Raw genomic sequence first — 25,282 nt, 5'->3', positions numbered from 1 at the left:
GGCACCACGTTTCTGTGATGCCAACGATGTCATATCCCTCTAGACGTTCACGCATCTCTAATTCGTCTTATTTATTCCCCATACTATTGGCGAATACTGTAGCAGCATCTGAGCCGAACACCGCATAAAGCCAACTCATTGGCTGTAGCGGCTGAAGTAGCTCTTTCTACACCCTGAGGTCTGCGCTGCAGCCTCCTTTGTCATCAGCCCCGCCTGCGTGCCGACGACACCGCCGGGGCAGCCAGCGCAGAGCTCCCAGAGCGGGACCCAGCCCCGAGGCGAGCGCTCACCATCCCGCCCGCTCCTGTGCCTGTTCGCCTGCTCCGTTCGCCGCGATCTCTGGGCGGCGTTCACCCTCTATGAGTCAGAGGCTGCGCCAGCAGCACTGCCGGCTCCCGAGCAAGGCCTGACGAGGCCTCCGGACTGCCCCTGGAGGCTCTGGCAGCTCACGGCGAGGCTGCTGGACGCTGTCTCTTCGCAACGCTCCGGTGCTGAAGGCGCTTCTCGGGAGCTGCTCACCTCGGCAAGTCAATCAAATGATAATGAATAATAAAAGATCACCTATGGAAAGGTTAGAAAAACCTCAGTGGACAAATTAAGCCTTAAAATAGCGGCAATCTCTATAAATTTCTGTAGAAACCTCCATCAGCTTTTGCTGAAGCTGTCATTCAGGTTGGTTAGCTCAGACTGCTCAGTGTTCACGGGATCACTTCCTGGCCTCCCTAAGACTTACAGAAAATTATGGTCAACTAGAATATGTCTGGAACACAATTTTATAATTAAGACTAAAGAAAGCAACAAATGGTCAAGCACAGCTGTAGCGTCTGGACATCAACAAATGCTAAAAAAAGAGTAAGAAGGAAATGCTCACACATAATTTTATCATTCCAACAAACTACAGCTGATAAAAATAACAAATAAAATTTGAAAACAATGCTTATACTTCTGCCTGCAACACTGAGCACACTGAAACAGAGAATTAAATAATTTTGATATTCAATTAACTAATTAGCCAGTATTTGAGGAATTCACTAGTCAAACAGAACCAGTAGACAAATAAAGATTAAGATAAAAAAATAATGGAATAATGGAAAAAGCTTCACACAGGGTTTTTTTGTTTTGTTGTTGTCACTGAGCTTATATGGAATATGCTGCTTCAGTCAAACAATACTTTTTAGGCTCAATAAAAAAAAAATCAAACTCAGATGTTAAGACAACCTCTTACAGGAAGAATCCATTTCAAAGCCATGTACACGTGAGCATTTTCACAGTTACAAAGCAGAGACAATGTCTATTGGGATTCTTTATTCATTCCAAAAGCTTGCTGGGCCCTATCTTTCAGGACCCAAGAGGATATGAAAAAAGTTAATAAGACAGAATTAATTTAATGAAAACCTGAACTACAACATAGAATGAGACTACAGTAAACAAAGCAATTTAATTCCACCAAATATACATAAATTTATAAAATGCACAAAATTGTCTGTAATTGCAACAATACATTTTAAAGCAACTGTACTTTTAGCACTTCGGTAAACCATAGCATGGAACCTATGTCCCATTAAAGTCACCTGGCCAGCTATAGGATTTTGTTCTGCAGAATTACATGCCTAGTTTATTTTAGTAGTATAGCATGTATTAATTTAGAACTACTACACAGAGAAGTTATATTTATGAATGTGCAGGTTGTAGCTAATAATTTATTATATAAACAGAGGCACAGAGTAAGTCTGAGCAGTTATTTATCTTTCAACAAAAGTAACATTACGATAAAATATTATTTGTGATACTCAGATGCAGGCAAGATCCTTGTTTAAGGGTTAAATTTTTTCATAAAGTAGTCCAGGAAAAAAGCCCCAACTTCACACATGATCATCTTCTCACATCTAAAATGGATCTTCAGCTTTTGAATTTATCTTAGCAGTGGTACACCTTATCTGGAAAGCTTAACTGCTCCTACAGCAAACCCGCTGTACACATTCATTAAAAGTCCCAAGATACCTGGATTTACAGAAGTGAATACACTGCCCTATACTTCACCCATTTGACTGAACTTAGGTATAATACTCAGATCTGACAATGGTAGCCAACATAGAAAACAATCATCAGTAGACAAAGCATCTCAAAAATATCACTGCTGACAGCCTAAAAGTCTTTGTAAGACTCTTCTACCCTAAGAATGTAGAAAAGAGAAAATTGGAAATTTGTAAAAATATAAACAAAATTGGAACACACAGCTTTTTCGTGTGAGGACCAGTTCAAAATACACACAAGGAGAAAAGTAAAATCGGGTGCATAATGAGCTGAAAATTATTCTGATATCAGAATATATGCCCTCTTTTTGAAAAATTCAATAGATTGCTAATACTGCACACTACTATTAACACATCAGTAAAAGATGATTTTATTTTTAATTATTTGTACTGACAGAAAGGATACTAAAACCCTGCTTTGCACCTAGTAAAACAGCAGGGGGAAGAAAGGAGAAACTATCAAAATAATCTTACTAGACTTCAGCAGAGGACGTATCTCACACAACGGCATACCACATAATTTAGGACTCTCAAGTGAGGTGTTGGAAGCTTTCTGATGTTAGCTACTAATTTTAATTTCCTTAATGTGGGCAGCATCCTATGTCCTAGTTCATCAGAATGGAAAAAGTCTTTTATAATGAGGAAACACAACAGGCAAAAACAGAAGACCCAATACAGTGAAGCACACAAAACAAACCAATGCCATTTAGTTTGACTGTGCTGGGTTGGTTGCCTCCTTAATGTAAGTTTGTAGACGACAAACTGTGTTTGGTTTTAGATGTATTATTTATGTCATTTCTTCAGGCAAAAGCAGGGCATGTTTGGAGCAACAAAGCTCGCTTTAATATTGTTCAAAGACCAGCCTACCTTAAAAAGAATAAAACCTGCTAGGCTACATATTTTCATTTTATGGGTTTCACAGTACATTCAATGGGGCCTAGGACGTTTAGTCTTAAAGGATGCAAGCTGAAGCCCTCAAGCAGAAGATCTGACACAAAGCCTTTGTGAAGGGCAGAAACAGCACAAAGACTGCATAAAACAAATCCAAATCCTCTAGCACCCGACATTTTGTTACTAAAAAGTTCGTAGCCCTCACTCTGCAGATAGAATCATAGAATAGTTAGGGTTGGAAAGAACCTTAAGATCATCTAGTTCCAACCCCCCTGCCATGGGCAGGGACACCTCACACTAAACCATGTCACCCAAGGCCTCATCCAACCTGGCCTTGAACACTGCCAAGGATGGAGCACTCACAACCTCCCTGGGCAACCCATTCCAGTGCCTCACCACCCCCACAGTAAAGAATTTCTTCCTTATATCCAATCTAAACTTTCTCTGGTTAAGTTTTAACCCATTACCCCTTGTCCTGTCACTACAGTCCTTAATGAAGAGTCCATCCCCAGCATCCTTGTAGGCCCCCTTCAGATACTGGAAGGCTGCTATGAGGTCTCCATGCAGCCTTCTCTTCTCCAGGCTGAACAGCCCCAACTTTCTCAGCCTATCTTCATACGGGAGGTGCTCCAGTCCCCTGATCATCCTCGTGGCCCTCCTCTGGACTTGTTCCAACAGTTCCATGTCCTTTTTATGTTGAGGACACCAGAACTGCACACAATACTTCAAGTGAGGTCTCACAAGAGCAGAGTAGAGGGGCAGGATCACCTCCTTTGACCTGCTGGTCACCTTCATAAAACCTTCGTAAGTTATAAAATTTAACTGGTGCAGTCAACCTGAAAGAAAAACTCAGTGATGCGAATTCTGCCCTTCTTAAGCCTGAGTGCGGTCTTAGCTCTCAAGTCCATCACTGTCAACTTTAGTCACTTAACCACAGCTCATTTAGTGGATACACAGGGTATGAAATGGCAATGAAACAGACTCAGCTGGAAACTGGAGATGCTGCTGGAAAGAACATGCTAAGAAAAGCATGAAGGTGTGTAAACAACCGGCAATGAGACAAATGAGAAAATTTCTTCATAGTAGTATGTTATGTGGCTGTGCTTTGCATCTGTGGCCAAAACAGTGCTGATAACACACTACCGTTTGGTCTATTGCTGAACAGTGCTTGCACAGTGTTAATGCTTCCTTTACTCCTGACACAGCAAGTAGTCTGGGGGTGGGCTTGAGGCTGGGAGTGGATATAGCCAAGACAGCTGCGCTATACTACAGGATGTCACACTCAGCAATAAATTCTCAGGGAGATGAGGGGGCAGGTGGGAGGTTTGTGGTTATCACATTTTTCTGTGCAAGCAACCATTACTTGTTGCAACTGTGCAAGCAAACTGTGGCCCTGCTTCCCAGGAAGCAGCTGGATGTCTGCCTGCTGACAGGAAGGAGTGAATAAATTCCTATTTTGCTTTGCTTGCACACACAGCTTTTACTTTCCCTATTAAACTGTCACTATCTCAATCCATAAGTCTTCTTGCCTTCCTCCCATCATCCCCCAACGCTGCAAGAGACTGGATGGGTGTGTGGCTGCTGGCTGGGGTCAGCCCACCACAGCCCTGAAGGTACTGAGCAGATATTGCTAAATAAGTGCTTAGTTGTTCTTCCAAAGACTGTATCTTTTCAGGAATAAGGAGGCATACAGACCACAACATAATTTTATTTAAAATAGGAAAAAGAAAATAATTAAACAAAATCCATGTCACCTGTTGCACAATTGTGAGGCCTAATTACACAAAGAATATAAGAAAGCATTATAAATTTTGCTCTGTGTACTAAAGTAAATAATCTACACAAGTTTTTAATAGTTCTTCAGCCTGCAATCACAGTGCATTCACACTGCTCCTTACATTACTGTATGCGAACTTTGAGTTTCAACAGGTATTTTTTAAATGCCAGAAGAAACCAATTCCTATTAAGTGCTTTAAAATATTATTTACAAAGATCTTATAAGTAGCCCAAACCTGTAACAAAATGTAATAAAATCCAGTTAGATCTTACTACTATAATTTTTATACAAAACACATTATAAGCCACCCTCAGTGCAGTTCTTAATTCAGTAGCATAAGCATAACCATCCACTTTTAAAAACAATAAGGACATTAATCTGCTCAAGTGAGTCCAGAGGAGGCCACGAAGATGATCAGAGGTCTGGAACCCTAGGAAGACAGGCTGAGCACTGAGCTTGTTCAGCCTGGAGAAGAGAAGGCTCCAGGGAGACCTTCCAGTCTCCATAGTCCTCCATACTCCATAACAGCCTTCCAGTACCTAAAAGCAGGCTACAAGAAAGCTGGAGAGGGACTTTTAATAAGGGCAGGTAGTGACAGGACTAGAGGGAATGGCTTTAAACTGGAAGAGGGTAGATATGCAGACTAGATTAGGAAGAAACTTGTTACTGTGATGGTGGTGAGACACTGGAACAGGGCACTCAGAGAAGCTGTGGATGCCCCATCCCTGGAAGTGTTCAAGGACAGGCTGGATGAAGCTTTGAGCAAACTGATCTAGTGCGAGGTGTCCCTGCCCATAGCAGTGGCATTGGAACTAGATGATCTTTAAGGTACCTTCCAACCCAAACTATTCCATGATTCTATCAAATGATGCTGTATCTTACACAAGTGCTTAGAAGCAATGCATTCTGAATTAGTCCCTTAACCATGGTGACTAATTCACCATTACGCCAGAATTAGCTTACAGGTAGGGGAACAGACACTATTCAAGAACAGTTAACAAAAAAAAAAAAAAAAATTCTTTTTTTTTTTTTTTTTTCAGCAGAAGCTGTGTTATATGGCAAAGGGAAGAATGACACATCTTTCTTTTTACAACTTCAGGTTCTGCATCCCAAATACTATTCTGTATGCTTGGGCTGTACTCTTATTAGACAAGCAATAGCTACTCATAGTTTTCATGCTGTAAAATCACCACCCTCGTGTGCTGTAGCATATATAGCCACTTTGACCTAACAAAACAGACATCCAAGACCTTATTACATCTTCAGACTGCAGGGCACCATCTGGGGTTCTGAGCCAGCACCAAGTGATTCGCAAGATGGACACAACTAGTATGTTCTGGGGGGAGGGAGCTCTAAGCAGAGTGACAAGAACAGGGCCACCAGGCTTCAGGTCAGAGGATGATTCCTTGGCCCTCTTTCAGCAATTGAAAATGTACCTAGTATGCCTACATGGCTGACGTAAATCTATTTGAACTAGTGCAGGGTGGAAATATGATCTGCAGTAGCTAACAGACCTTATAATAACAAAAAACAGAATCAAAAGATTCTCTGGATTGCTGAGCCCAGTATTCTAAAATTATGAGTAGTAAGACAGGAGTTCCGCTGACTGCCTTTTCCGCAGCCACAGATCGTAAAGCCCATTCCAGCATCGTGAAAGAAGTTTTTTATTTGTACTGAAAAGAGAAAGCAAAAATGACAACCTAGTAAACTAAAAGGAAGGAAATCAATGGCAGATAATATTGGGAAACTATGAATTTGTCCAGATGTCTGTACTAAACACCCGCCTTCACCAGTTCGACCTGTCTAAAAAATTTCTTCCTGGCTAGTCATGTAGGTTACTGCAAAGATGACCTATCAATGCAGAATCTGAGAAATTAATATCAAAGCATTTGGCCTACCTGTAGGAGGAGTAAATTTCCACTAACTGGTGATTTTCTAATTGAGTCAGTGTTCTACAAAAAAACCCCTTTCCTACCTCTGCTAGGGTCCTTTTCTTTGAAAAGTATGGACCTTAGACATTGCCTTTGGCAAAAGGTTTCTTTATGACTTTGCTTTTATCTTTCACAAAAGAACATTTAATTTGCTGTGTTTACAAGAGAAGCATGTAATCTGACAATCTGAATGATACATTTTTCTAAGTCTATATTTTTAAAATTACAATCTTCCAGAAGTCTGAGGTACACATGCTACAAAAATAAGATGCTGGTATTTTATTTTTCTCCTTACACTCATTTACAGAACACATACCACCATTCAGCTCTTACCTTGTACCAAATGAGATTACAAGTCAAGATCCTGAACTTTGTAATGGAAAAAACCTGCAACTATTGATTTCATGAAATGTGTACACATTATAATTATATATACACATAATAATTTACATATGGTAATCTACTGTAGTTCCTTGCAATAGAGCTGGAATTGTTTTCAGAATCCAAAGGTAAATATGATTCTCGAAACAACTATAATCTAACTTATTTAAACTAAAAACTGGAACAATTTTTATAAGTTATTAAGATACTTTGGTCAAAAATCAAGGAAAGCTGTCAGAGAACACAACAATTACCTCTACTCCCCAAGCCTGAGCACACCAGTTTTAACATAGCAAGACAAATGTATGTTACTAACAGAAACTGGTTCTAGACAGTTACTAAAATGTGTGAATCTGTTTTACCCACTTTGATAATGGTTATTTGCCACTTACTTAAAGCTTCAAACAAAACTTCTTATTTCAAAGCAATCTGCAACACTTATTCAGCAAACAGCTCATCTCTTAAAACTTGAAATCTATTACCCGAACTGCAGCCTTTTAAATAGTTTTGATTTTTATAAAAGACTCTTCACAGAATTTTCCTTTGTCAAGTACATATTTTTAGTTTCAGATTATGCTCTGTTTTCAAGCACATTGATTTATGCATACTCAACATTAAATATTCTCTAATATCTTTAAAATGCAGATACCACAGTAATAAGCATCTATCATATTTTATAACTAATAAAGACTATTTAACCTGCCAAATGAAATTAATAATAAAGACCGCTCCATAATACCACTATCAATCCAGAAGCTTTTAACCCAACTGAGAAAATTACTTCATAAGATTATGATCTTTCAAATCAGAGATGATTTTTGATTTGCACCAGGCATATATTTACATATACACATACATATTTATATATATATATATATAAAAATCTTACAATTGGATAAGATGGTCATGTAAGAAAACAAGAATACCCCAAATGCGCTGCAAAACAAGCTTATCATTGCTCATTAAAATTAACCTTTTGTAACACTGTAACATTGGAAATACTTTGTGAAAAATCACTGGCCACTGTCTGCTAACATTCCGATACAGACTAATCTTGCATTCTGCATGAGCAACTACCTATTTCTGGGATGTCTCTTCACATTGTGATTAACTGTCACCAATTCAAAGACAACTGCTTCTTTGCATAGCCATTTATATCTAGCAGGTCTCCTAGACAGATCCAGCATCACATTAAAGCTGATTTTAAGCTTTCAGCATCAGTTATATAAATGAGCAGCCTAGCCACTTTATTCATTGTGAAGAAATAAATTTAGCATATCAGAGATACTTCTGCATGATAAATCCAGAAATAGGAGTGTATGGTGAAGACACCTGAGTGACCCTGCCTGGATTTATGTTGATTCATGCAGAAGCTCATGGTCCTGCATCATGCTCTTTCTTGATGGTGCAAACTGCAGAATCAGCTTGTATGTAGCTCTTAGTGCATTCCACTTACTGTCCTGTGATGATGGAGATGACAGCAAAGGAACTCGGAACACTTGCAAAATTCAGCTTGCTCCCCAAGACAGGCTTATTGGACACAAGTTCAGCACTGGCCAGGAGAGGTCCAAAATTATTAATGTGCAACAACTGAAGTGCCTTTTCAGCATGGTTGGAGAATCCATTTTACTTGGGTTTTTCATGAAGTCCATCTCTTGAAATACCCCAGAATTTCTAGTGCTCCAGATGAAGTACCTAAGGTGTAATTCTTTAGTTCCGCTGATATTCATCTCTCTTGTTGGCTGTTCTATCCCACTGAATCATTACCGAAAGTAAACTGCATGCCCTTGAGACAGGGATTATTGAGTTACCTATGGTGAAAAGCATCTAACACTTTTGAACTTCTCTGAAACAAATAAAGATGCTAGGATACTGTATCTCCTAAATCTTTCATTGAAAATGCTGCATATCACTTCTACAGAAAAATTACACACTAAAAATGTTGCTTACAAACCAAACGGTTAAGTATGAATTTAGCAATATTTAAAATAAATGGCATAACAGTTTTTATGGATAACTTTAAAGTTCTTATGCTCTTAAGCATCATCACTGTGTATACCTGTTTACTAACTAAGTTCTGTAAAGGCAAAAAAAAAGGAGGATTTTTCCTTCTCAGTGTTCAAGGCCAGGTTGGGCAGGGCTTTGAGCAACCTGTTCTAGTGGAAGGTGAGCCTGCCAATGGCAGAGGGCTTGGAACTAGATGGTCTTTGAAGTCCCCTCCAACCACCCATGTCCAGTCAGGCCACATTTAGCACAAAAGTAAGGAGCCAAACATGAGAGTGAAAATCTGCCTTTCCTAGAACCAGCTGAGGACTAACTTCAACCTCAGAGTGTATCTTCAAACTTTGGTCATCCAATATTATCAGCATGCAGTTCACCCAGCACAATTACTGGGTAGGATGTTCCTATTCCTTGTTCTTGCAATTGGAAATTCAAAACACCACCTAGTTTGCATTGAACTTTTGCTATATGATAGCATGCCTGTTTTTTAACACAAGAATATGCCTTGTGGAAAAATGCTTGTCCAAAACTAGATGAGCAAGCTTTTCTTAGTGCCTAAGAAGTGCTCTGTAAAGATCACTGTGAAATACTTTTCATTTCAGAAGTGGAACATACAGCTGGAACAGATGTCTCACATTTAGCCATTTAGAATTAAACAAATATGTATTTGTATTAATATCTCTTATAAACTTCCTTGCATAAAAACTATCACATAGCTACTGAAGCTGATCTTAATTAAATAAGAATCAGTAGATACTTCTTTATATGGTACTGGTCTGCTGCTGAAAAAGTATTCATTCTCCAAAAAAAAACCCCTAAATGCGATAATTTGTATAGCAGCATGAAAATGCCATAGAGCCAAAATACAAACTCCCTGACTATAACGCAAAGCAACGTATCATTGTATGTGCTAGGTTAGAATAAGTAATGATCTAAGTATGGATTATTAAATATATTAAATATGTAAGGCTACAAAATCTCCAAAGCAGATACAGAAGTCCATCTTAAAAATTCACGAAGATAAAAGATAGATCAGTTTTTATATTCACATTATAGAGTCAGGGTATCAATACACTGTGACTATGTACTAGCCCTCAACTTAATTCCATTCACAGCAAATCAGTTTCAGATAATGTCTCATACATTTATTTCCACTGAGAATAATTACACTGTTATAGCCATCATAAGAAACATCCATCAAGTGAAGATGATTTACTGATAAGAAACAGTATGACTGCAAACAAACAGAACACTAACATCGGCACATTTTCTAGGAGCATTGTTAGAATATGAAACTAATAATTAGCAAAAATACTAAGTATAAAGCCCTCCTTTCATGTCACAGCTCAGCTGATCTATCAGCTAACATTTGTTTACCTCCAACTGCACAGTTCCAACTATACTCTTATGCTAGCTGCAACAACCTGCTGACCCAGCATGAGCTGATGTGTCAGAAGAATCAACAGAGAACTCCAGGTTTTGCCCTTTTTTTTTTTTTTTTTTTTTCCTTCTCTGAATTGGAGCACTGTGTAGTCAGATGAGACAAGAGAAGCAGACACTTGTGGCCAGAACTGCATGTGGATTCCTTTTTACCCACTATAACATGAAACAACTGCCTACATTGCCTACTCACACTACCATTTACACTAAAAGATAATTAAATACTGGCGTATTTTGCCACTGCCATGTGTTTCTGACTATGGTGGTATCGTGAACAATTGTGTAAACTGCCTAGAAAGTCATTCATAAAACCATGTTGCAATAATGTATCACTGATTTGGTGAGTCATGTACCTTCCCTGCTGATGTTCCCTGGTAAAAACATAATTCCTGAAAAGTTCTAGTTCAGACACAAATCCACCGTTCCCGTCCACCATTCTGACAGGCCAGCATTCTTCAGACAACCTAAACAAAATTGCTAGGAGGAGCCCTGCAGAAGGGCACATGATTCAGGATAGTACAAGTATCATACTTTTTGCTCTGTCTTGTGTCAAAAATCTAGCTTGGTTAGTAAGCTTGTCAAAAGGACCATCCTGTAAAGTAGTAGATATCTTGAATTGCTAGTGAGCTTCCACAAGCTCCAGTGAGCTTCTTCCCATGGAAGATGCATCTTGCAACAGCAGGCTCTAAATCAGGAAAAGTGAGGTGTTTGCATTAGTAAGAAGTTTGCCCTTCAGCACAGGTTTTTGCTGAAGCACAATTTTGACAAAGCACCATGTTTTTTTGACTACATTTGACACTAAAGACAAAAATTTCATAAAGCCAAAAAAGTTCAACATTATTGCTCTACACTAAAGAGGAGGCTCCTTAGAGAAATTCTCAAGATCATAGGAATATACAGAGGATGTTCTTGGATAAACCACAGAAATGGCTGCTATTTGGTTTTTACTAGTAAGTCTTAACTTTCCTCTTTTTAGAAACGTAGAGCAAAGTGAGTAAAAGATGCTCTCCATTCTGAGTTTCACATACTGTCACACGTTCCTGGCCTCTTTCTTAAACATCCAAATATAAGTGTGAATTGAGAGTCACTACTCTTTGTCTCTATTTTCTACTTCTTAGATTTCACTTATGTGTATGTAAGAAGTTAATGCTTCTGGAGAGTCTGTTCCACTTCACCCCACTCCCCTTTATAGTCCAGCTTCAAAACAAAGAGTAGAAACAGGGAAAGTACACGCATTTGCACTCCAGCTCCACTACCTTTCCTTCTTCTTCCACCTCCAAATGCAGTCCTATCCAACAGAACAGGAGCATCACGAGAGACAGCTGAAGAAAAGACACCCTTATTTCCTCTCCTTTCTTAGGCTAAGTGGTCTCACTCTTGGACTCAAGATTCAGCGTTTGTCAGTGAATTTCCAGCTAGCTCTGTGCCAGCTCTCTTCCCTTTCCACTTACTAAGGACCCCTTACAAACCAGCATCTGCAGCACAAAGCGCAGAAGGTGACATGAGAGCTACATTCACACCATAGTTTACTAGTTCAGGGTTCCTACAGCAGATGTGTCAGTATCTCTGGCACTAAAATGTACCATTTTAGTGCACATTCCATACATCATCTAATGGCTAGGAAAATACTGACAAACATATTTTTATGGTATCCACTTTGAGGTGTAAGAACTGCTTTCTTCCACTGTGCTCAATATCCCACTTGTTGCCTGATTTTCATGAATTACACGGGTAATTGAACTCTACTTGCAAGAAATGATAATAAAAAGCATACTACATGCAAATATACAGCAAGTCTGTTTTCACAAAACATGCACACCCATATTTGAAAAATGACAGAACGCTGATGGAAGACAAGTAGGAAAAAACCTTGCCTGAAAGCACAAATAAGAAGTTGAATGTAAGATGATGAGAAAATGCACATGAGACTTCAAAATAGCAATCGCAGTTGTCCAAAGCCTCTTGATCTGTTATGATCTATAGCGCATGGAAAGGCAAAAAGAGACAAATTGCTGCCAAGAGGACAGAGTGATTAGGTAGAGAAAATTAGATAAACAAATACTATGAATCTCATCTAACCAGATCACTGGATTTGTTGAGATTCAAGATGATGAACAAAATCTGTGTTAGAAGCAAGAAAAAAATATATCTTTGTAGCTGAAGGTGGTATAGATAGTGGTACAGATAAAGTCAAACAGAATTCATATAATGCACTGGTAGAGCGAGAATGCAGTAAGATCTTCCACTGCTTCCCAAGACAAGTTTTACAGAAGTTCAATCTAGAGCACATGCGGACAAAGCTGGGAGCTCATCTCAGCACTCTGGCTGAACAACCGCTACTACTATGGCTCTCCACTAAGAAGTGAGATTATAATTTACTAATAGTGGATCAACTTAACCCCAGGAGATCCTCACCATATTATGCCCCCGCTGCGATGGGTTGCATATTGTACTTTTCAGCATATGTCTCAAAAATTCAGTACTGCTCACACATCAGTATAAAAATAGTTTCAGTATACTAGTTAATGCTACATCTACAATTAAGCCAAAGGGAGCAGGGATACTTTTAGAACAAAAGAAATGCAAAAGGCAGACATCCATGCAGTGGTTAATACCGTTCTAAATACAGTTATATTCCATAGATTAAGTTTTCAATCCAGAAAGATTCATCTTGTAGTAATTCTGATGCATTATTTAAATCCTCCTAAACCAGCTTACTATTAGAAACCAGATTGGTCTGTTGCGTTGTGCTGCAGAGGGAAACAACAAATTGCCACAGCAACTACAAAAATGGTATTTGGCTTTTCAGTTTAGTAGCTCCCTATAGAAGAGACTGGATCATCCAGAAAAAAAATATCTTTCTGTTCAGTGTTTTTTCTAATGCACAAAACCAAAACTGAGTTTGCTAGTATACCAAAATCAGTATTCCTCCTTACTGTAACATAATTAACATTCTCAGTTCAGTCTGGATTTTGGACCCACATCAAGGGGAGTACTACTTAACAGTATAAGATGTGGACATGCTGTTTCTGAATGTGCCAGTGCTGGCAGGTCTGCTACCATGAGGCTTGGTTTCTACAGTATTTTTTTATGACTGGTATTTTTTTCCTTTTGCAAAGTTTATGTACAGCATTTCCCACATTTGAGACTTTTTACCTACCTTCCTAAAGTTTTCTAAATATTAGTAGTTACCGAAAGATAAAACACCATAAATTGTGGCTGAAGTGAACAAAAAGGGTAAAAAATACTGAGAAAACACACAAAACAAAGAATGTAAGTTTGTTTCCATATGAATGACTGGCACTCAGTTTTTACCTTTTTTTCCAGGACCTTAGGTGTAATGTTTCATTCTAATCATATACACAATTATTTTTAGCAACAAACCTTCTGCTATATCAGACTGGAAAACAGTCAAAATGCTCCAAAATCACCTGCTCTTTCTAATTCAGGGAGCCCACTGATGTAACATTCCACATTACATGGTTACTTTCACTATTTAATGTTTTAATTCCTCCACTACGTCTGCAGTCAAGCTCTTTTTCATATTTTAATGAATGTTCTTCGTTCTATTTCTTATGAATGAAACAGTTTTCTAGGACTTATTTTCTTAACCAGTCGAGATTGTTTTGCATGAAAACTAATGTGACAACAATAAGAGTGGAGTAAAAATACAGTTGCTCTGTTTTTCCAGTAAAGCGCATTTCAGAGTTGCACTGTAATTCTAGCTCTCCTCTTCCTGAGGCATACTAATTCAAATCTGCAAATGGAAGCTGAGATATTCTAAACTAGATCTACTTGAATCTTCTAATCTTACTTTTTAAAAAAGTCCATGGAATTGTTTATTTTACCCCATTTTTTTGTTAAACATTTCTTCAATTTCTGTAGAGCTTTTAACATACCTTTAACTGAACTTTTTTGCATTTATGGAAAAATAAGAGAATCACCCTTCCTCACCAGTGCCTCCTCTCAGTCTCCCTTAGCTAGGATCACATTTTAGTTCTCAAGCTGCTAGCTATTTGCAATTTGCTTCTGAAACAGTACTAGCAGTGCACTTTAGCAAAAAGTCTAAATCACAATCAAAACTCAAAATAGCTTTTAAAAGCTACTGAACTAAAGACAAATGAAATACATAATGCCATTACAAGCTGAGAGAAGAATCAAATGATTTATTTCTTTGAGTAAGTGTTCATAACATCAAATATTTGACTCTACATACTTTAACTAATCATGCACATTGATTAGTAAAAGTACTGAAAGCTCTCCTCAATTTGTACATAGAAGAAAATGAGATGTACAAAATATGAAAATAAGATCACTTAAAATATTTCAGCAAAAGATAAAGATTTGATTAACCTTTTGGATTAAACTGTTGGGATTTCTTTTAAAAAAGACTATGGTGAGGAAACCTTACTTAATGAAGATGAATACATTTCTTTCTGACTGATGGCATTTTCAAAAGTGTGAGATCACTACTCAACTAGAATGTTTCTTTTCTTCATGTTCACTACGTCCACACGTTTTCTTGTTCATGCTTCAGTTTCCAGTGTCTAGAAACAACACATCAAATCTAATGCTCAAATGAAAGGTGAAATGATTTTAGTTAGAAAATGGACTGCAAACTACTAATAACGTGAAGTGGCAAATTTCTAGCATCTTCACAAAAAGATGATATATGCTTCAGAGGAAATTAAAAAAGAAAAAACCTTCATACATTCCATCCCCATAATTCTAAATTCTATTAAATGTGAAGCATGTTTTTAGCTAAGTCATCTATAAGGGAAACCTTTCCCTTCTGATGTGTAATCATTTTAATTCAGATGTTGATAAAAAGCACTAGGGAAGCACATGATATCAGAAAAAGCACTGTACAAATAAAATCTTAGCAATAGCTGGCTTTAAAAAAAATTTATGTTACAGCTTTCCAGCCATAAGGATGTTGGATCAAAAGACAGAAAACTTTTGTTTTATTTAATGTATTGGTATAAGTTTGTACTTTGGATATGCAAAAGATGTTCATACGCCAAGAGACTGCCAACTTCTTCAGCTGTAACAGTGGATGCTATCTTTTCCTACATTTAATTCTGAAATGTACTTACCATACAACATCTCTTCAGTACTTTGCATACTATACATAATAATTTATTTCAGTAATTTGCTACTTTAGTTTTGCTATTTCCTACTAAAATAACTCATTATTCATCAACTTAAGAAACAATAAGTTCTTACGAAAGCTATACTGTTTGTGTGACTTCATTTTTTTATGCATAGAATGACTACTACTATTCAGCAACTTCCTCTAATTTTACCTAAAATACTTGAAGAAATTTAAAGAAAAAATTTTTTTTTTAGATAGCATTATTTTTTCCAAATACAGACATGAGGAAAAATAAATGCTTAGAAACTAGATACTGTAAAATTTAAAGGTGGGTCACGGATGAGAAACATTCCTAGATTGACCACTACAAAGCATAAGAAATAGATCTTAAAAAAAAAAAAGATGAGGAGCTTTAATTCTCCCAGTTGTTAGGAATTCCTTTCTTCCTCAAAAAAAAAAAAAAAAAAAAAAGGAAATAAAAAATTGAAGAACCAAGTCCTGCACTCTACTTACATCTCCATGCAACCATGCAAGCAGCATTCAATTTACCTCAGTTTATATGTATTCAAGAGAGTTTAGTATCATGAAAACCAACTAGGAATATAAAACTTACTCAAATTCTTGACCCTGAGTCAGTAACAACTTGCAGAAGTAAAGGACTACAGACCTGGGGCACAAAATCCTATAAAATTTATAAAAATACATTCTTTTCTTATATAAAGTCTCATCTCAAACTCTCTCCTTCTGCATTTGATGTGGTTCTTGCCATAATACATAATAAACGTAATAAATATGAAAGTATTCTTGTATTGTTGTTCATACAGTTGTTGAACTTTGATTTTTATCTGCCACAAGTCATCTTACGTAACTGCAACTTAGTCTGCTCTTCACTCTATCTGTGTAATAAGAATCGACACTAGAATTCTAGGATGCAGCTAACTGCACACCACTGCAACCTGCCTCCATAAACAGGTCATTGTCTTAGCTGTGGGACAGCAAGCCTCATAAATTGTTACAATCCAGGTTCTATGTAGGATTCTAGAAAAATTATAATAATAGTTTCCAATACTCAAAGATTATACAAGAAAGAAGCATACAGTATTTCTATAATTATAGGCTGTTCATAAATATTTTCTTAGAATAGCAATCAATATAACCTTGGAACAGAAGCAAGAGAGATCTTTCACAAAATTATTACAAGCTCCAGGTATTAGCGAACAATACAAACATAAAACAAGATATATACAAAAAGAAATTTATAACATATATGCTTCATGTTCTTGGCTATGGCAACAGTAACAAGAATCATTATTAGTACTTGCAATTCTTAGGTATAAGTAGCTATTAGCATACCCTAGCAATATACCCCCATAAACACAAACGTTTGTGCACACACACAGAGAAAATGCAAGCATCCAGCTCACAGGCATTAAGAGCTTTCCCTCATGGAACAGAAAGCGGAAGCTTGGGTCCCTCTGCTGTTAGCAGGCTAGCTCAGTCCTACTCTTCACCAGACCCTGCATCAGGGTAGGTAGGCCTCTGGAGGCAACTGCAGACCAGAGGCTTATCGCTCCTACTTAAAATGCAAGGTTTATATACTTCAGCTCAGCAATAGAGTGCATTCTGCCACAATACAACATTTACGGGCACATTTTGGCTTACTGCAAGACACAAAAAACGTCTGACAGATAAAAGTTACCCCATTACAAAATGAAGTTAAGAGTCACAGCCTATGCATTTGCAAATAAATTGCAAAGTCTGAATAAGCCTGTTCTCTTGGACTGCCTCCCGAAAAGCTTTATTTAAACATAAAAATGAGATGTACAGTACCTTTAACAGAGAGAACTTAGAAGAGATTCACCTCACCAGGGTTCTGCTACACTGAAGTACCTCTCAAAAGAGCCCTTAAATTAAATACTTTGCATTGTCATTTATCAAAACTCTTTCACTCCACCCACTGAAAGGTTTATACTTTATTTTCTTTACTATCTGATTGCTTAAGCCTATGTGGGAAGTATGCTGGAAATCATGGTTACACAGTATATCACAGATCAGCTTCCTATTTTAAGTACTGCTGTAACAAAACACACATTTTTACAGGAGGGTTGTGAGAACACTGAAGAAAAAAGGGACTGCAGGTGGATTAAACACTGAAGAAAAAGGACTGCAAGTGGATTAAACACTGAATAAACTTTAACCTATCATTTTCCACTTCAAATTTATTATTACATCACAAACCAACAAGAAGGCCAATAGAAACTAGTTACATCTACCCACCCAGCTTTGATTATACACAGAAAAAAAAACCCATACTGGTTTGAATTAGAAAAACTACATCTAGGAAGGTGTAATAAATCCTTATCTGCAGGACACATAACTCTAGGCAGTACCATGCTAAACTGTATTAAGTGACAGCATTAAAAAAAAAATAAATTACAAATGCAAGGCTAAGTTTGCAAAAAAAGTATCATAATTACTTTTAAACACCTACTTGCTTCTGTAGCCACCGTTCTCTCCTTCTTTGTTTTCTTCTCAAGCTTTTCAACTTGTTTCTTTCTCTCTTACTCAGCCTTTGGTTGAAGGAAATACTTGTAGGCTGCACAAAATCAACAGGTGTGATATACTGTTCCTCTTCCACAGCACTTGTAGGTGAAGAAAGATTCATCACAATAGGTGACCCATCAGCAATGGCATTTCCAGAAGATTGTCCAGGAGCTTCAAAATCACACTCACTTTCTGTTTCTTTATGTAGTAATGTGCCAAAGGAAGTAACTTGAAACTTTTTTTGTAATTTGTCAGCACTGGAACTAGACAGGTCCTTCAAAGTATGAACATTTTTCCTATTGGACTGTAACTGCAAGCCACTTCTTGTGTAAACAGGTGGATTTTTGTTTTGGCTATGGTAAATTGTTTCATATAATGCAGGTGACAAAACAAGTCTCTCTGTGATACTTAAATCCAAACTGTGTGATCTTCTGTGAAAAGGTTTTACGGTGCATGCATCATTCATATGATAGAAAGCAGAAATACTTCTCTTTTGATTTAAAGGAAATGTTTTACGTCTCTCAAAACTGGGAGCTCTTGCTTCTAGACAAAGTGCTTCTGTTAATCTCCCAGTACTATTGCTATTCCTGGCCATGCATGAAAGCCCTTGATTTTTGATTTCCAAGGTTGCAGTTACCACTTCATGGCAGGCATCCTTGCTAAAGTCAGAGTGAATTTTGAGGAGAGGTAAGTGCTTCCCTGGTGATTTTGCCAATTTAATGAAGAAAGCTGGCTGATAGTCAGTCCGACTTTTGCAGAAGTGTATATTTACTAACTGTCCACAGGAACATTTTTTGTTGCAAACAAAGTTAAAGCCCCCTAAGCGCGCTTCACAGAACGGACAGTACAGTTTTCCAACTGTCCATTGTGCCTAATGATAATAAAAAAAATATATCAGAAACATTCATTGCAAACAAACCATTAAGAAATCGTTACTAGAGTTACTTTGCTCCATTAATAAAAGGTTTTACTCTTTGGTTTTCAAACATAACAAATGAGACTTCACAGCAGAAAGCAAATCCACCATAAATAATGTTTTGGTCAAAAATCTGCTTGCAGCAATTGTAACTTACTCTAAGAACTCTAGAATACACATTTCAAAATGTAGGGGCTTTGAAATATGTTTTAAAATTGTCCATAGGTACAATAATGCTGCAATACTAATGAAAACATTAGCTCCTTTAAAGCAGTAAAATCAATTTACCATGTTAATCTGGAATTGGCAAGCACAGTTTCTCAGCTGAGTCTTCTGAATGCTGATACATTTCTTGCATACTAAGTACAGTGGAAGGAGTTTTCTTATAGAAAGAATATAGCTTTTTGCTTTGTTTACAAAAACTTCAAATGGTATTTGCATTTTGGTGTATGTATTATTACAACATAATCTGTGTACAGATACTATGCCAAATCCTTAATACACTATCTATAAGGAGACAGTTATTTTCATTATTTGTTATTCTATGAATTTCATTTCAATCTTAAAGGCACTTTTTCAAAAGAAAATATGTATCAAAGATCTATAAACTCCTACATATTAGCACACATTACTATTTTCAGTAAATATATTCATCTGTCTGCAGAAACATTTTTGAGGATTAAAGTTATGCAAGTGTTTGCAGGATCAAAGCCTGTATGAGAAACAACATTATCAACTCCAGTCACATATTATTCAATAGTGTGCCTAAAGTGGGGCTGAGCCATGAATACAGAACCTGCACATTTCTAGTTAAAGCATTGCTTTCAGATGCAGATGTCTTTCAAGGTAGTTTGAGAAGATGATTCTATGACTGATGCTTGTCTGATTGAAAGCTTCAGAAAGTTTCAGTAAAATCAATTTTGCAGTTTCAGAAAAAAAATCAACAAACTTGTGCAGAAAAAAGGTTATTTTTCATATGCAATGCTAGAAAAAGTTCTGAAAACACTTCTTTGAGAAACATACCCCTGCCTTGTGGGTTAATACTGCAAAACGTCACAAAGCTTCAATGATGTGCCTTTCACTGCACTTACAAGATTCTGTTTAAATCTGGATATGTTTTTAACCTAGAGAAAAAAATATCTCAGTTGACATATGTCCAAAGGCTTTCAAATCCCCGAAAATTCCTTGAACATGCACAGTCACTCTCCGTTTAGAAGGCTGACCAATCTATGCATATGCCATTTCCAAAGAAGAATTAAGATGGTTCAGAGATTTACTGTAAGTCTCCTGCACTCCATATCCAGGTGTCATGGGCTAGGCACTAAAATTCAGAGAAAGCCCTCTCTAGTGCTGCTAATGTGTCTTTCTGGCACTCAGGCGTTATGGAACAGAAACCTGGATCTCCAAACGGCGAAGAAGAGTGATTCATGAAGGTTTGGGAAGAAAGCTAGAAGCCTGGCAAAATTGGGAATTCAATAGATGGTAGGAAGAAAAAGGACATCTCTATGTCATATGTGCAGAGAAACTGGGAGATGAGGTGTAGTATAAGGGAGTCCAGGACTGATTTAGCATGAGTTTGGCAATGGACTGATAAAGCATTGACTCAGTAAAAGAAGTAACAGCCTACTACTGGAGGAGGTGGTAGGGGGAAAATCAAGATATGAAAAGGAGCTGAGGGTACACAGATTTACTGATGGACTGCATAAAGAGGAAAAACTGAGACAGGTTAGCCAAAGAAGCTCATACAAGTGAAGAGTGATGGGAAAAAGAAAATGTAGGCAAATAAAGGTCACTAGCATCACTACCCAAATATTTGTGATTATTGAAGGTTATCTATACTAATGTGTGCATGAAACCGAATGAGATTGGTTAAGAACAGGGACAGATGGCAGAAAAGAACTGGCTGGGGAACAGTGGGTTTTTACAGCCTGCAAATAGACTTTGTGCTTATGTAAAATGATTTAGCCTTTGATTCAGGAGTCATAAGAGAGAAAATAACACATGATCACAAAATTATTTAGAGTGCAGGAGATTTGGGTATAAGTCAGAATTGTTTAAAAACCTCACACATTTGTCCATAAACCCACAGGTTTCTTCCAGAGAAGTCAGAAGTGAGTAAGGCAAGAGTTCCCAGGATATTAAAGCACAAAATGAACACTAAGATATTGAAGATATTCACAGAGAATTGCATTCTCTGCCTCTGCCATCAGTGCAGCACTGCTCCTCTGCAACCTTGAGCAATTAAGCCTTTCCTGACCAGTTTTGTTTTGTATTTCCCAGGTCTCCAACCTGACCCTCTAGGCTTTCAAAAGCAGAAGGCTGGCCATTTATAGCTAAAGGTGAAAAGAACAGTATTACTATCAATATTGAATCCAATATTACTGAAATAATATAACCATGCAAAGTACTGTAAAAACCTCCATTCCTACAATCAGGCATTCAAGATTAGGCAGTTCTGTAAAGTGGGGAAATACTTCATCACTCCTAATTTTCACCCCTCCCCCAAGATTAATGTTGGTGAAACAGATACACTATTCTGTCATGCACTATTGAAGAGATGAGTAATTTTAAAATTAATTAATGTTTAACAAAATAAATCAGAGAGCAATACAATGAAGAAAGATGAAACAAATTTTCCTGATTTTTGAATGCTTAGGTTTACAATCATGTTTTTTTCTTTCACATTTTCAGGGTACATGTGCTTAGATTGAAATTATTTGCAATATAATAAAACTTAGACACTGAAGTTTAAGCAGAATGCAGGTATCATTTCTCTCAAAAATCAAAGACTCATCAGAGAAAAACTGTAGGGCAAAGGAAAAGCACTGTTTCTGCTTATTATATCTATTCAACAACATTAACTTGTAGACTTAAACCAAAGAAAAGACTTAATTCAAGCAACAGCACAACAGGAAAGTTGTGGGATGGTTTGTCATTTCAAATGGGGAGTTAAAACTCAAAAGCAGTGACACTGGCTTGTCATCAGACCTTTGATGTGACAAAATAACACATTAAATATAAAAAACTTTACATCATATTCCAGCAACAGCAATCTTAACAAACCGCCAGTGCATTTTTATGGAGAAACATGCTTCTTACTATCACTGTCAACATATGTGCCAGTACTACAAGATATGATGACCAAGAAAAAACAAAACCCAAAGCCTAGATAATAATACAATTTTAAGCATTGGAACTGTTGCAGAGGTGCCTGCAACAGTTGTTTGGACAAACTGAAATACATTCATTTATAAATGGGCAGGAACAGAATTTATCACTTGTAGGTTTTGTGCCTAAAAAAACCCCCAACATGTACGATCAAAAAAAAGCCTCTGTAAATGGTAATGACAGAAGTTACCAAAAGTCCCCTCAGTTAGAGGATCTCTGTAAAATACGTGGACCTTGGAAGAAAAGTGCCCTTGAAATTTGTTTCTCTTACCTATTTCACATTTGGGATTAAAAAGAGGCAAGTAAAAAATTATCTACCTTTTCAATGACACATCTCACCCACTCTGGAATTGCTTCTAAGTTCACATGCCATACGTTGCAAGACTCCTGAGCAGCATATGGAGGTTGAGATGTCTGTTAAAAAAAAAAAGAAAGAATTATTGTATTGATATTCAACATTTATTTAAGCTTTTTTTTTTTTTTTTGTCTAAATATACCCAGGAGTCAGCTTCCCAATTCAGTAAATATTAACAAATGACAGAACTCAAAGATGTTGATGTATTCCTTAAGCTAAAAATCAGGTAAATGCTGTCAGTATTTCTCTATTTCTGAATCTAAGGATACTGGACAGACTTCACTGTGGTGATGGAGGCGTTTGGAGGTGGTTTTGTTTTATTTACAGGAAAGTATGCAACTTATGATCTCCCAAGTATATTCAGAAATTTATTTCAGAAACACTATCAGCTGGCACAATTTTCCAGTAAAGAAAGGAGAATTTAAGTTCTAGTTTATATAAGGACTGTTTTCAGTACCACACAACTATGCCAAAAATATTTTAAATTATTTTTCTAATGCTTGTTAGAGTAGCTAGCAGAGAAATCAGAGACTTTCAGTTGCTTTTGAGTTTTAACTGCGATGATGTGACTAACTGAAGAGAAAACAAAATCTTAAGAACTGTAGCCTTTCATTAATTGATCCTAAAATAAAAACAATTACCTAACTAACTGCTTTTTAACACAGAAGTGACACAACTGTAATTCAATCTTTTAATATGATTTAGAATGTCAGTAAAGTTACAAAGATGGCTAAAAAGAAAACTCTGGTGAGAAGGTCTTAAAGTCTGTTGTTAAAATTTATGAATATGGAAAATCACTGACTCCTATGTTATGAAACTCATAGGAATAAAACTTCATCATGCTAACAATTGAAAGTGGGACTATACACAGAAGTCAGAAGCTTTTAGAAATTCTCCAAGTAATGACAGCAGACAGATCTGTTTGCCATGTCTATGCTACCATCTTCCTTCTATCTTTGGAGAGTACCTGTACTTCAGCTTGGATATAATTCTGATTTAAAGTGCTTATACTGCATTTGTAACTTCAACAATTGGTTTTAAGGTCTGTTCTGAGATTTTTCTCTTTTACTCGTATTTCAGCTATGTTTTGACTAAAGATCTAAAATTCATCAGGGAAAGGTGACATACTGAAAACATTTCTCATCATAGTACAATCTGCCTCCCAGTGTCTTGGGAAGTAGCACTAAATTACATTCTTTTATCTGCTATCTATGTAATTAGGGAATGAGATGCTTCAGTCTTGTCCACAGTGATGGCGGATCTCCACTAACAACTAAAAGCTCCACCATAGTGCACAGAAATCTCCTTCTTTTCACTACATCTTTCCCATGAAAGAAGTTGAAATTTCCCTCCCATATACCCAAAAGCTGCTTCAAATGATTCACAAAATAAAGCTCTGTAAGAATAGTGATTAAAATAATAATAGCAATACTAATTATATCAGGATTTAAAAAATAACAACTTTGCTTCTACCTCTATTGCTTATACCATCCTCCAGTGCCAAAAAGAACGGTGTTACATTTCTAGTGTGTTAATAAAAACATTAATAAAACTTCCCTTCTATTTGCTTTTTTGCTTTGATTGAAGATCATGCGATGAAAGCACAGTCTTTTGCCATATTTGGAAAGACCCTAACTCTTTATGATTACTAACTGCCATTATAAAGCACAGGAAATACTCTGTCATTGTTTTATTCCCTGTGATTATTTTTCTGTTCATTTTAATAAATTAACAGAATAATGTAAATTACTAAGTGGTGTTTTAGCCTTGCAGAACACGCTCCCCGCTCAGAGTAGGCTAATCTGAGCTATTTTTGCGCACAGACTATCCACTACTTTTTCAAAATGAAAAGCGAAAGTTTCTGATGTGGGAAAATCTCAATGCACACTCAACTACCACAGCAGAAATCAGTGTCTGTATTTAAAACACTCCTTAGAAAAAAAGACTTCTCTATTAATAGTTATTAAAACAAAAAATTACTTCATTGAAACTGTCAAAACAAGAACCCATTCTTATATGAAAAATAGTAACAGTATATACTCCACACAATCTAGTAGTCAAATGAGTCATGAATACCAGCCTTCCTATTGCAGAACAAAAAGGTGATTACTGCTTGCTTGGCTTCTGTAGCATTGCTGCTTACATACTTTCTATGGAATTTTCCATATTTTAGTACTTATCTTCACATTACATTAATTAATAACTGAGGGCAAGTCAATTCTTCTCCTTTATTTGAAACCAATGACACTGGAAAATGTTACAAACTCTCTCCATATGCTATACTTACATTAGATGGTTCTTTTTTATGAGATTTTTCAAGGCAAACAGAATTTGCCACATATTTTCTACATCTCCAGCAACGCAGAACATCAGCCTCTTGGTTACTCATTTCAACTTGTGATTCTTCAGCTCTGTATGTCTACCTGTAAAAATACACATACAAAACATTCATTTCAGTCACCTGTTGAAACCACACATGGTTTCTTTTTGCGACCCAGAAGTCTATCAATGGCCTCTTCTGTATATAGGAGACATTATTTACAAACATTCTCTGATCTTGTATAGCATGTCACCTAGACATTTTAAATAGCAAAAATGAAAAGAGTTGTTTTTATTTCCAGGTTGCATACATTACTGAAAGGTAACAACAACAAGACCAAATTTAAAAACACACACCCCAAACAAAAAAGAAAACCCACAAACTTCCTCAACGTTTAGATAAAAGATAATTTCAGTTTTCCCAGAGTATA

At 36.9% G+C, this 25,282-nt stretch overlaps 1 protein-coding gene across 1 annotated transcript in view; it reads right to left on the bottom strand.

Moving 5' to 3' along the window:
• RNF180 (ring finger protein 180) overlaps window positions 1-24,921 on the bottom strand; it is a gene marked incomplete at both ends in the record, with an annotated part of 60,889 nt that extends 35,968 nt beyond the window's left edge. The window contains 3 exons of the mRNA XM_080638272.1: window positions 18,041-18,964; window positions 22,496-22,591; window positions 24,820-24,921. Coding sequence (XP_080494398.1) covers window positions 18,041-18,964; window positions 22,496-22,591; window positions 24,820-24,921 — 1,122 coding nt within the window. The remainder of the gene's footprint in view (window positions 1-18,040; window positions 18,965-22,495; window positions 22,592-24,819) is intronic.
• Between the last annotated feature and the right edge of the window lie 361 nt (window positions 24,922-25,282).

This window comes from Psittacula echo, assembly GCF_963264785.1.
Source record: "Psittacula echo genome assembly, chromosome: Z".
Taxonomy (NCBI): Eukaryota; Metazoa; Chordata; class Aves; order Psittaciformes; family Psittacidae; genus Psittacula; species Psittacula echo.
This window is presented reverse-complemented; position numbering and strand designations above follow the sequence as displayed.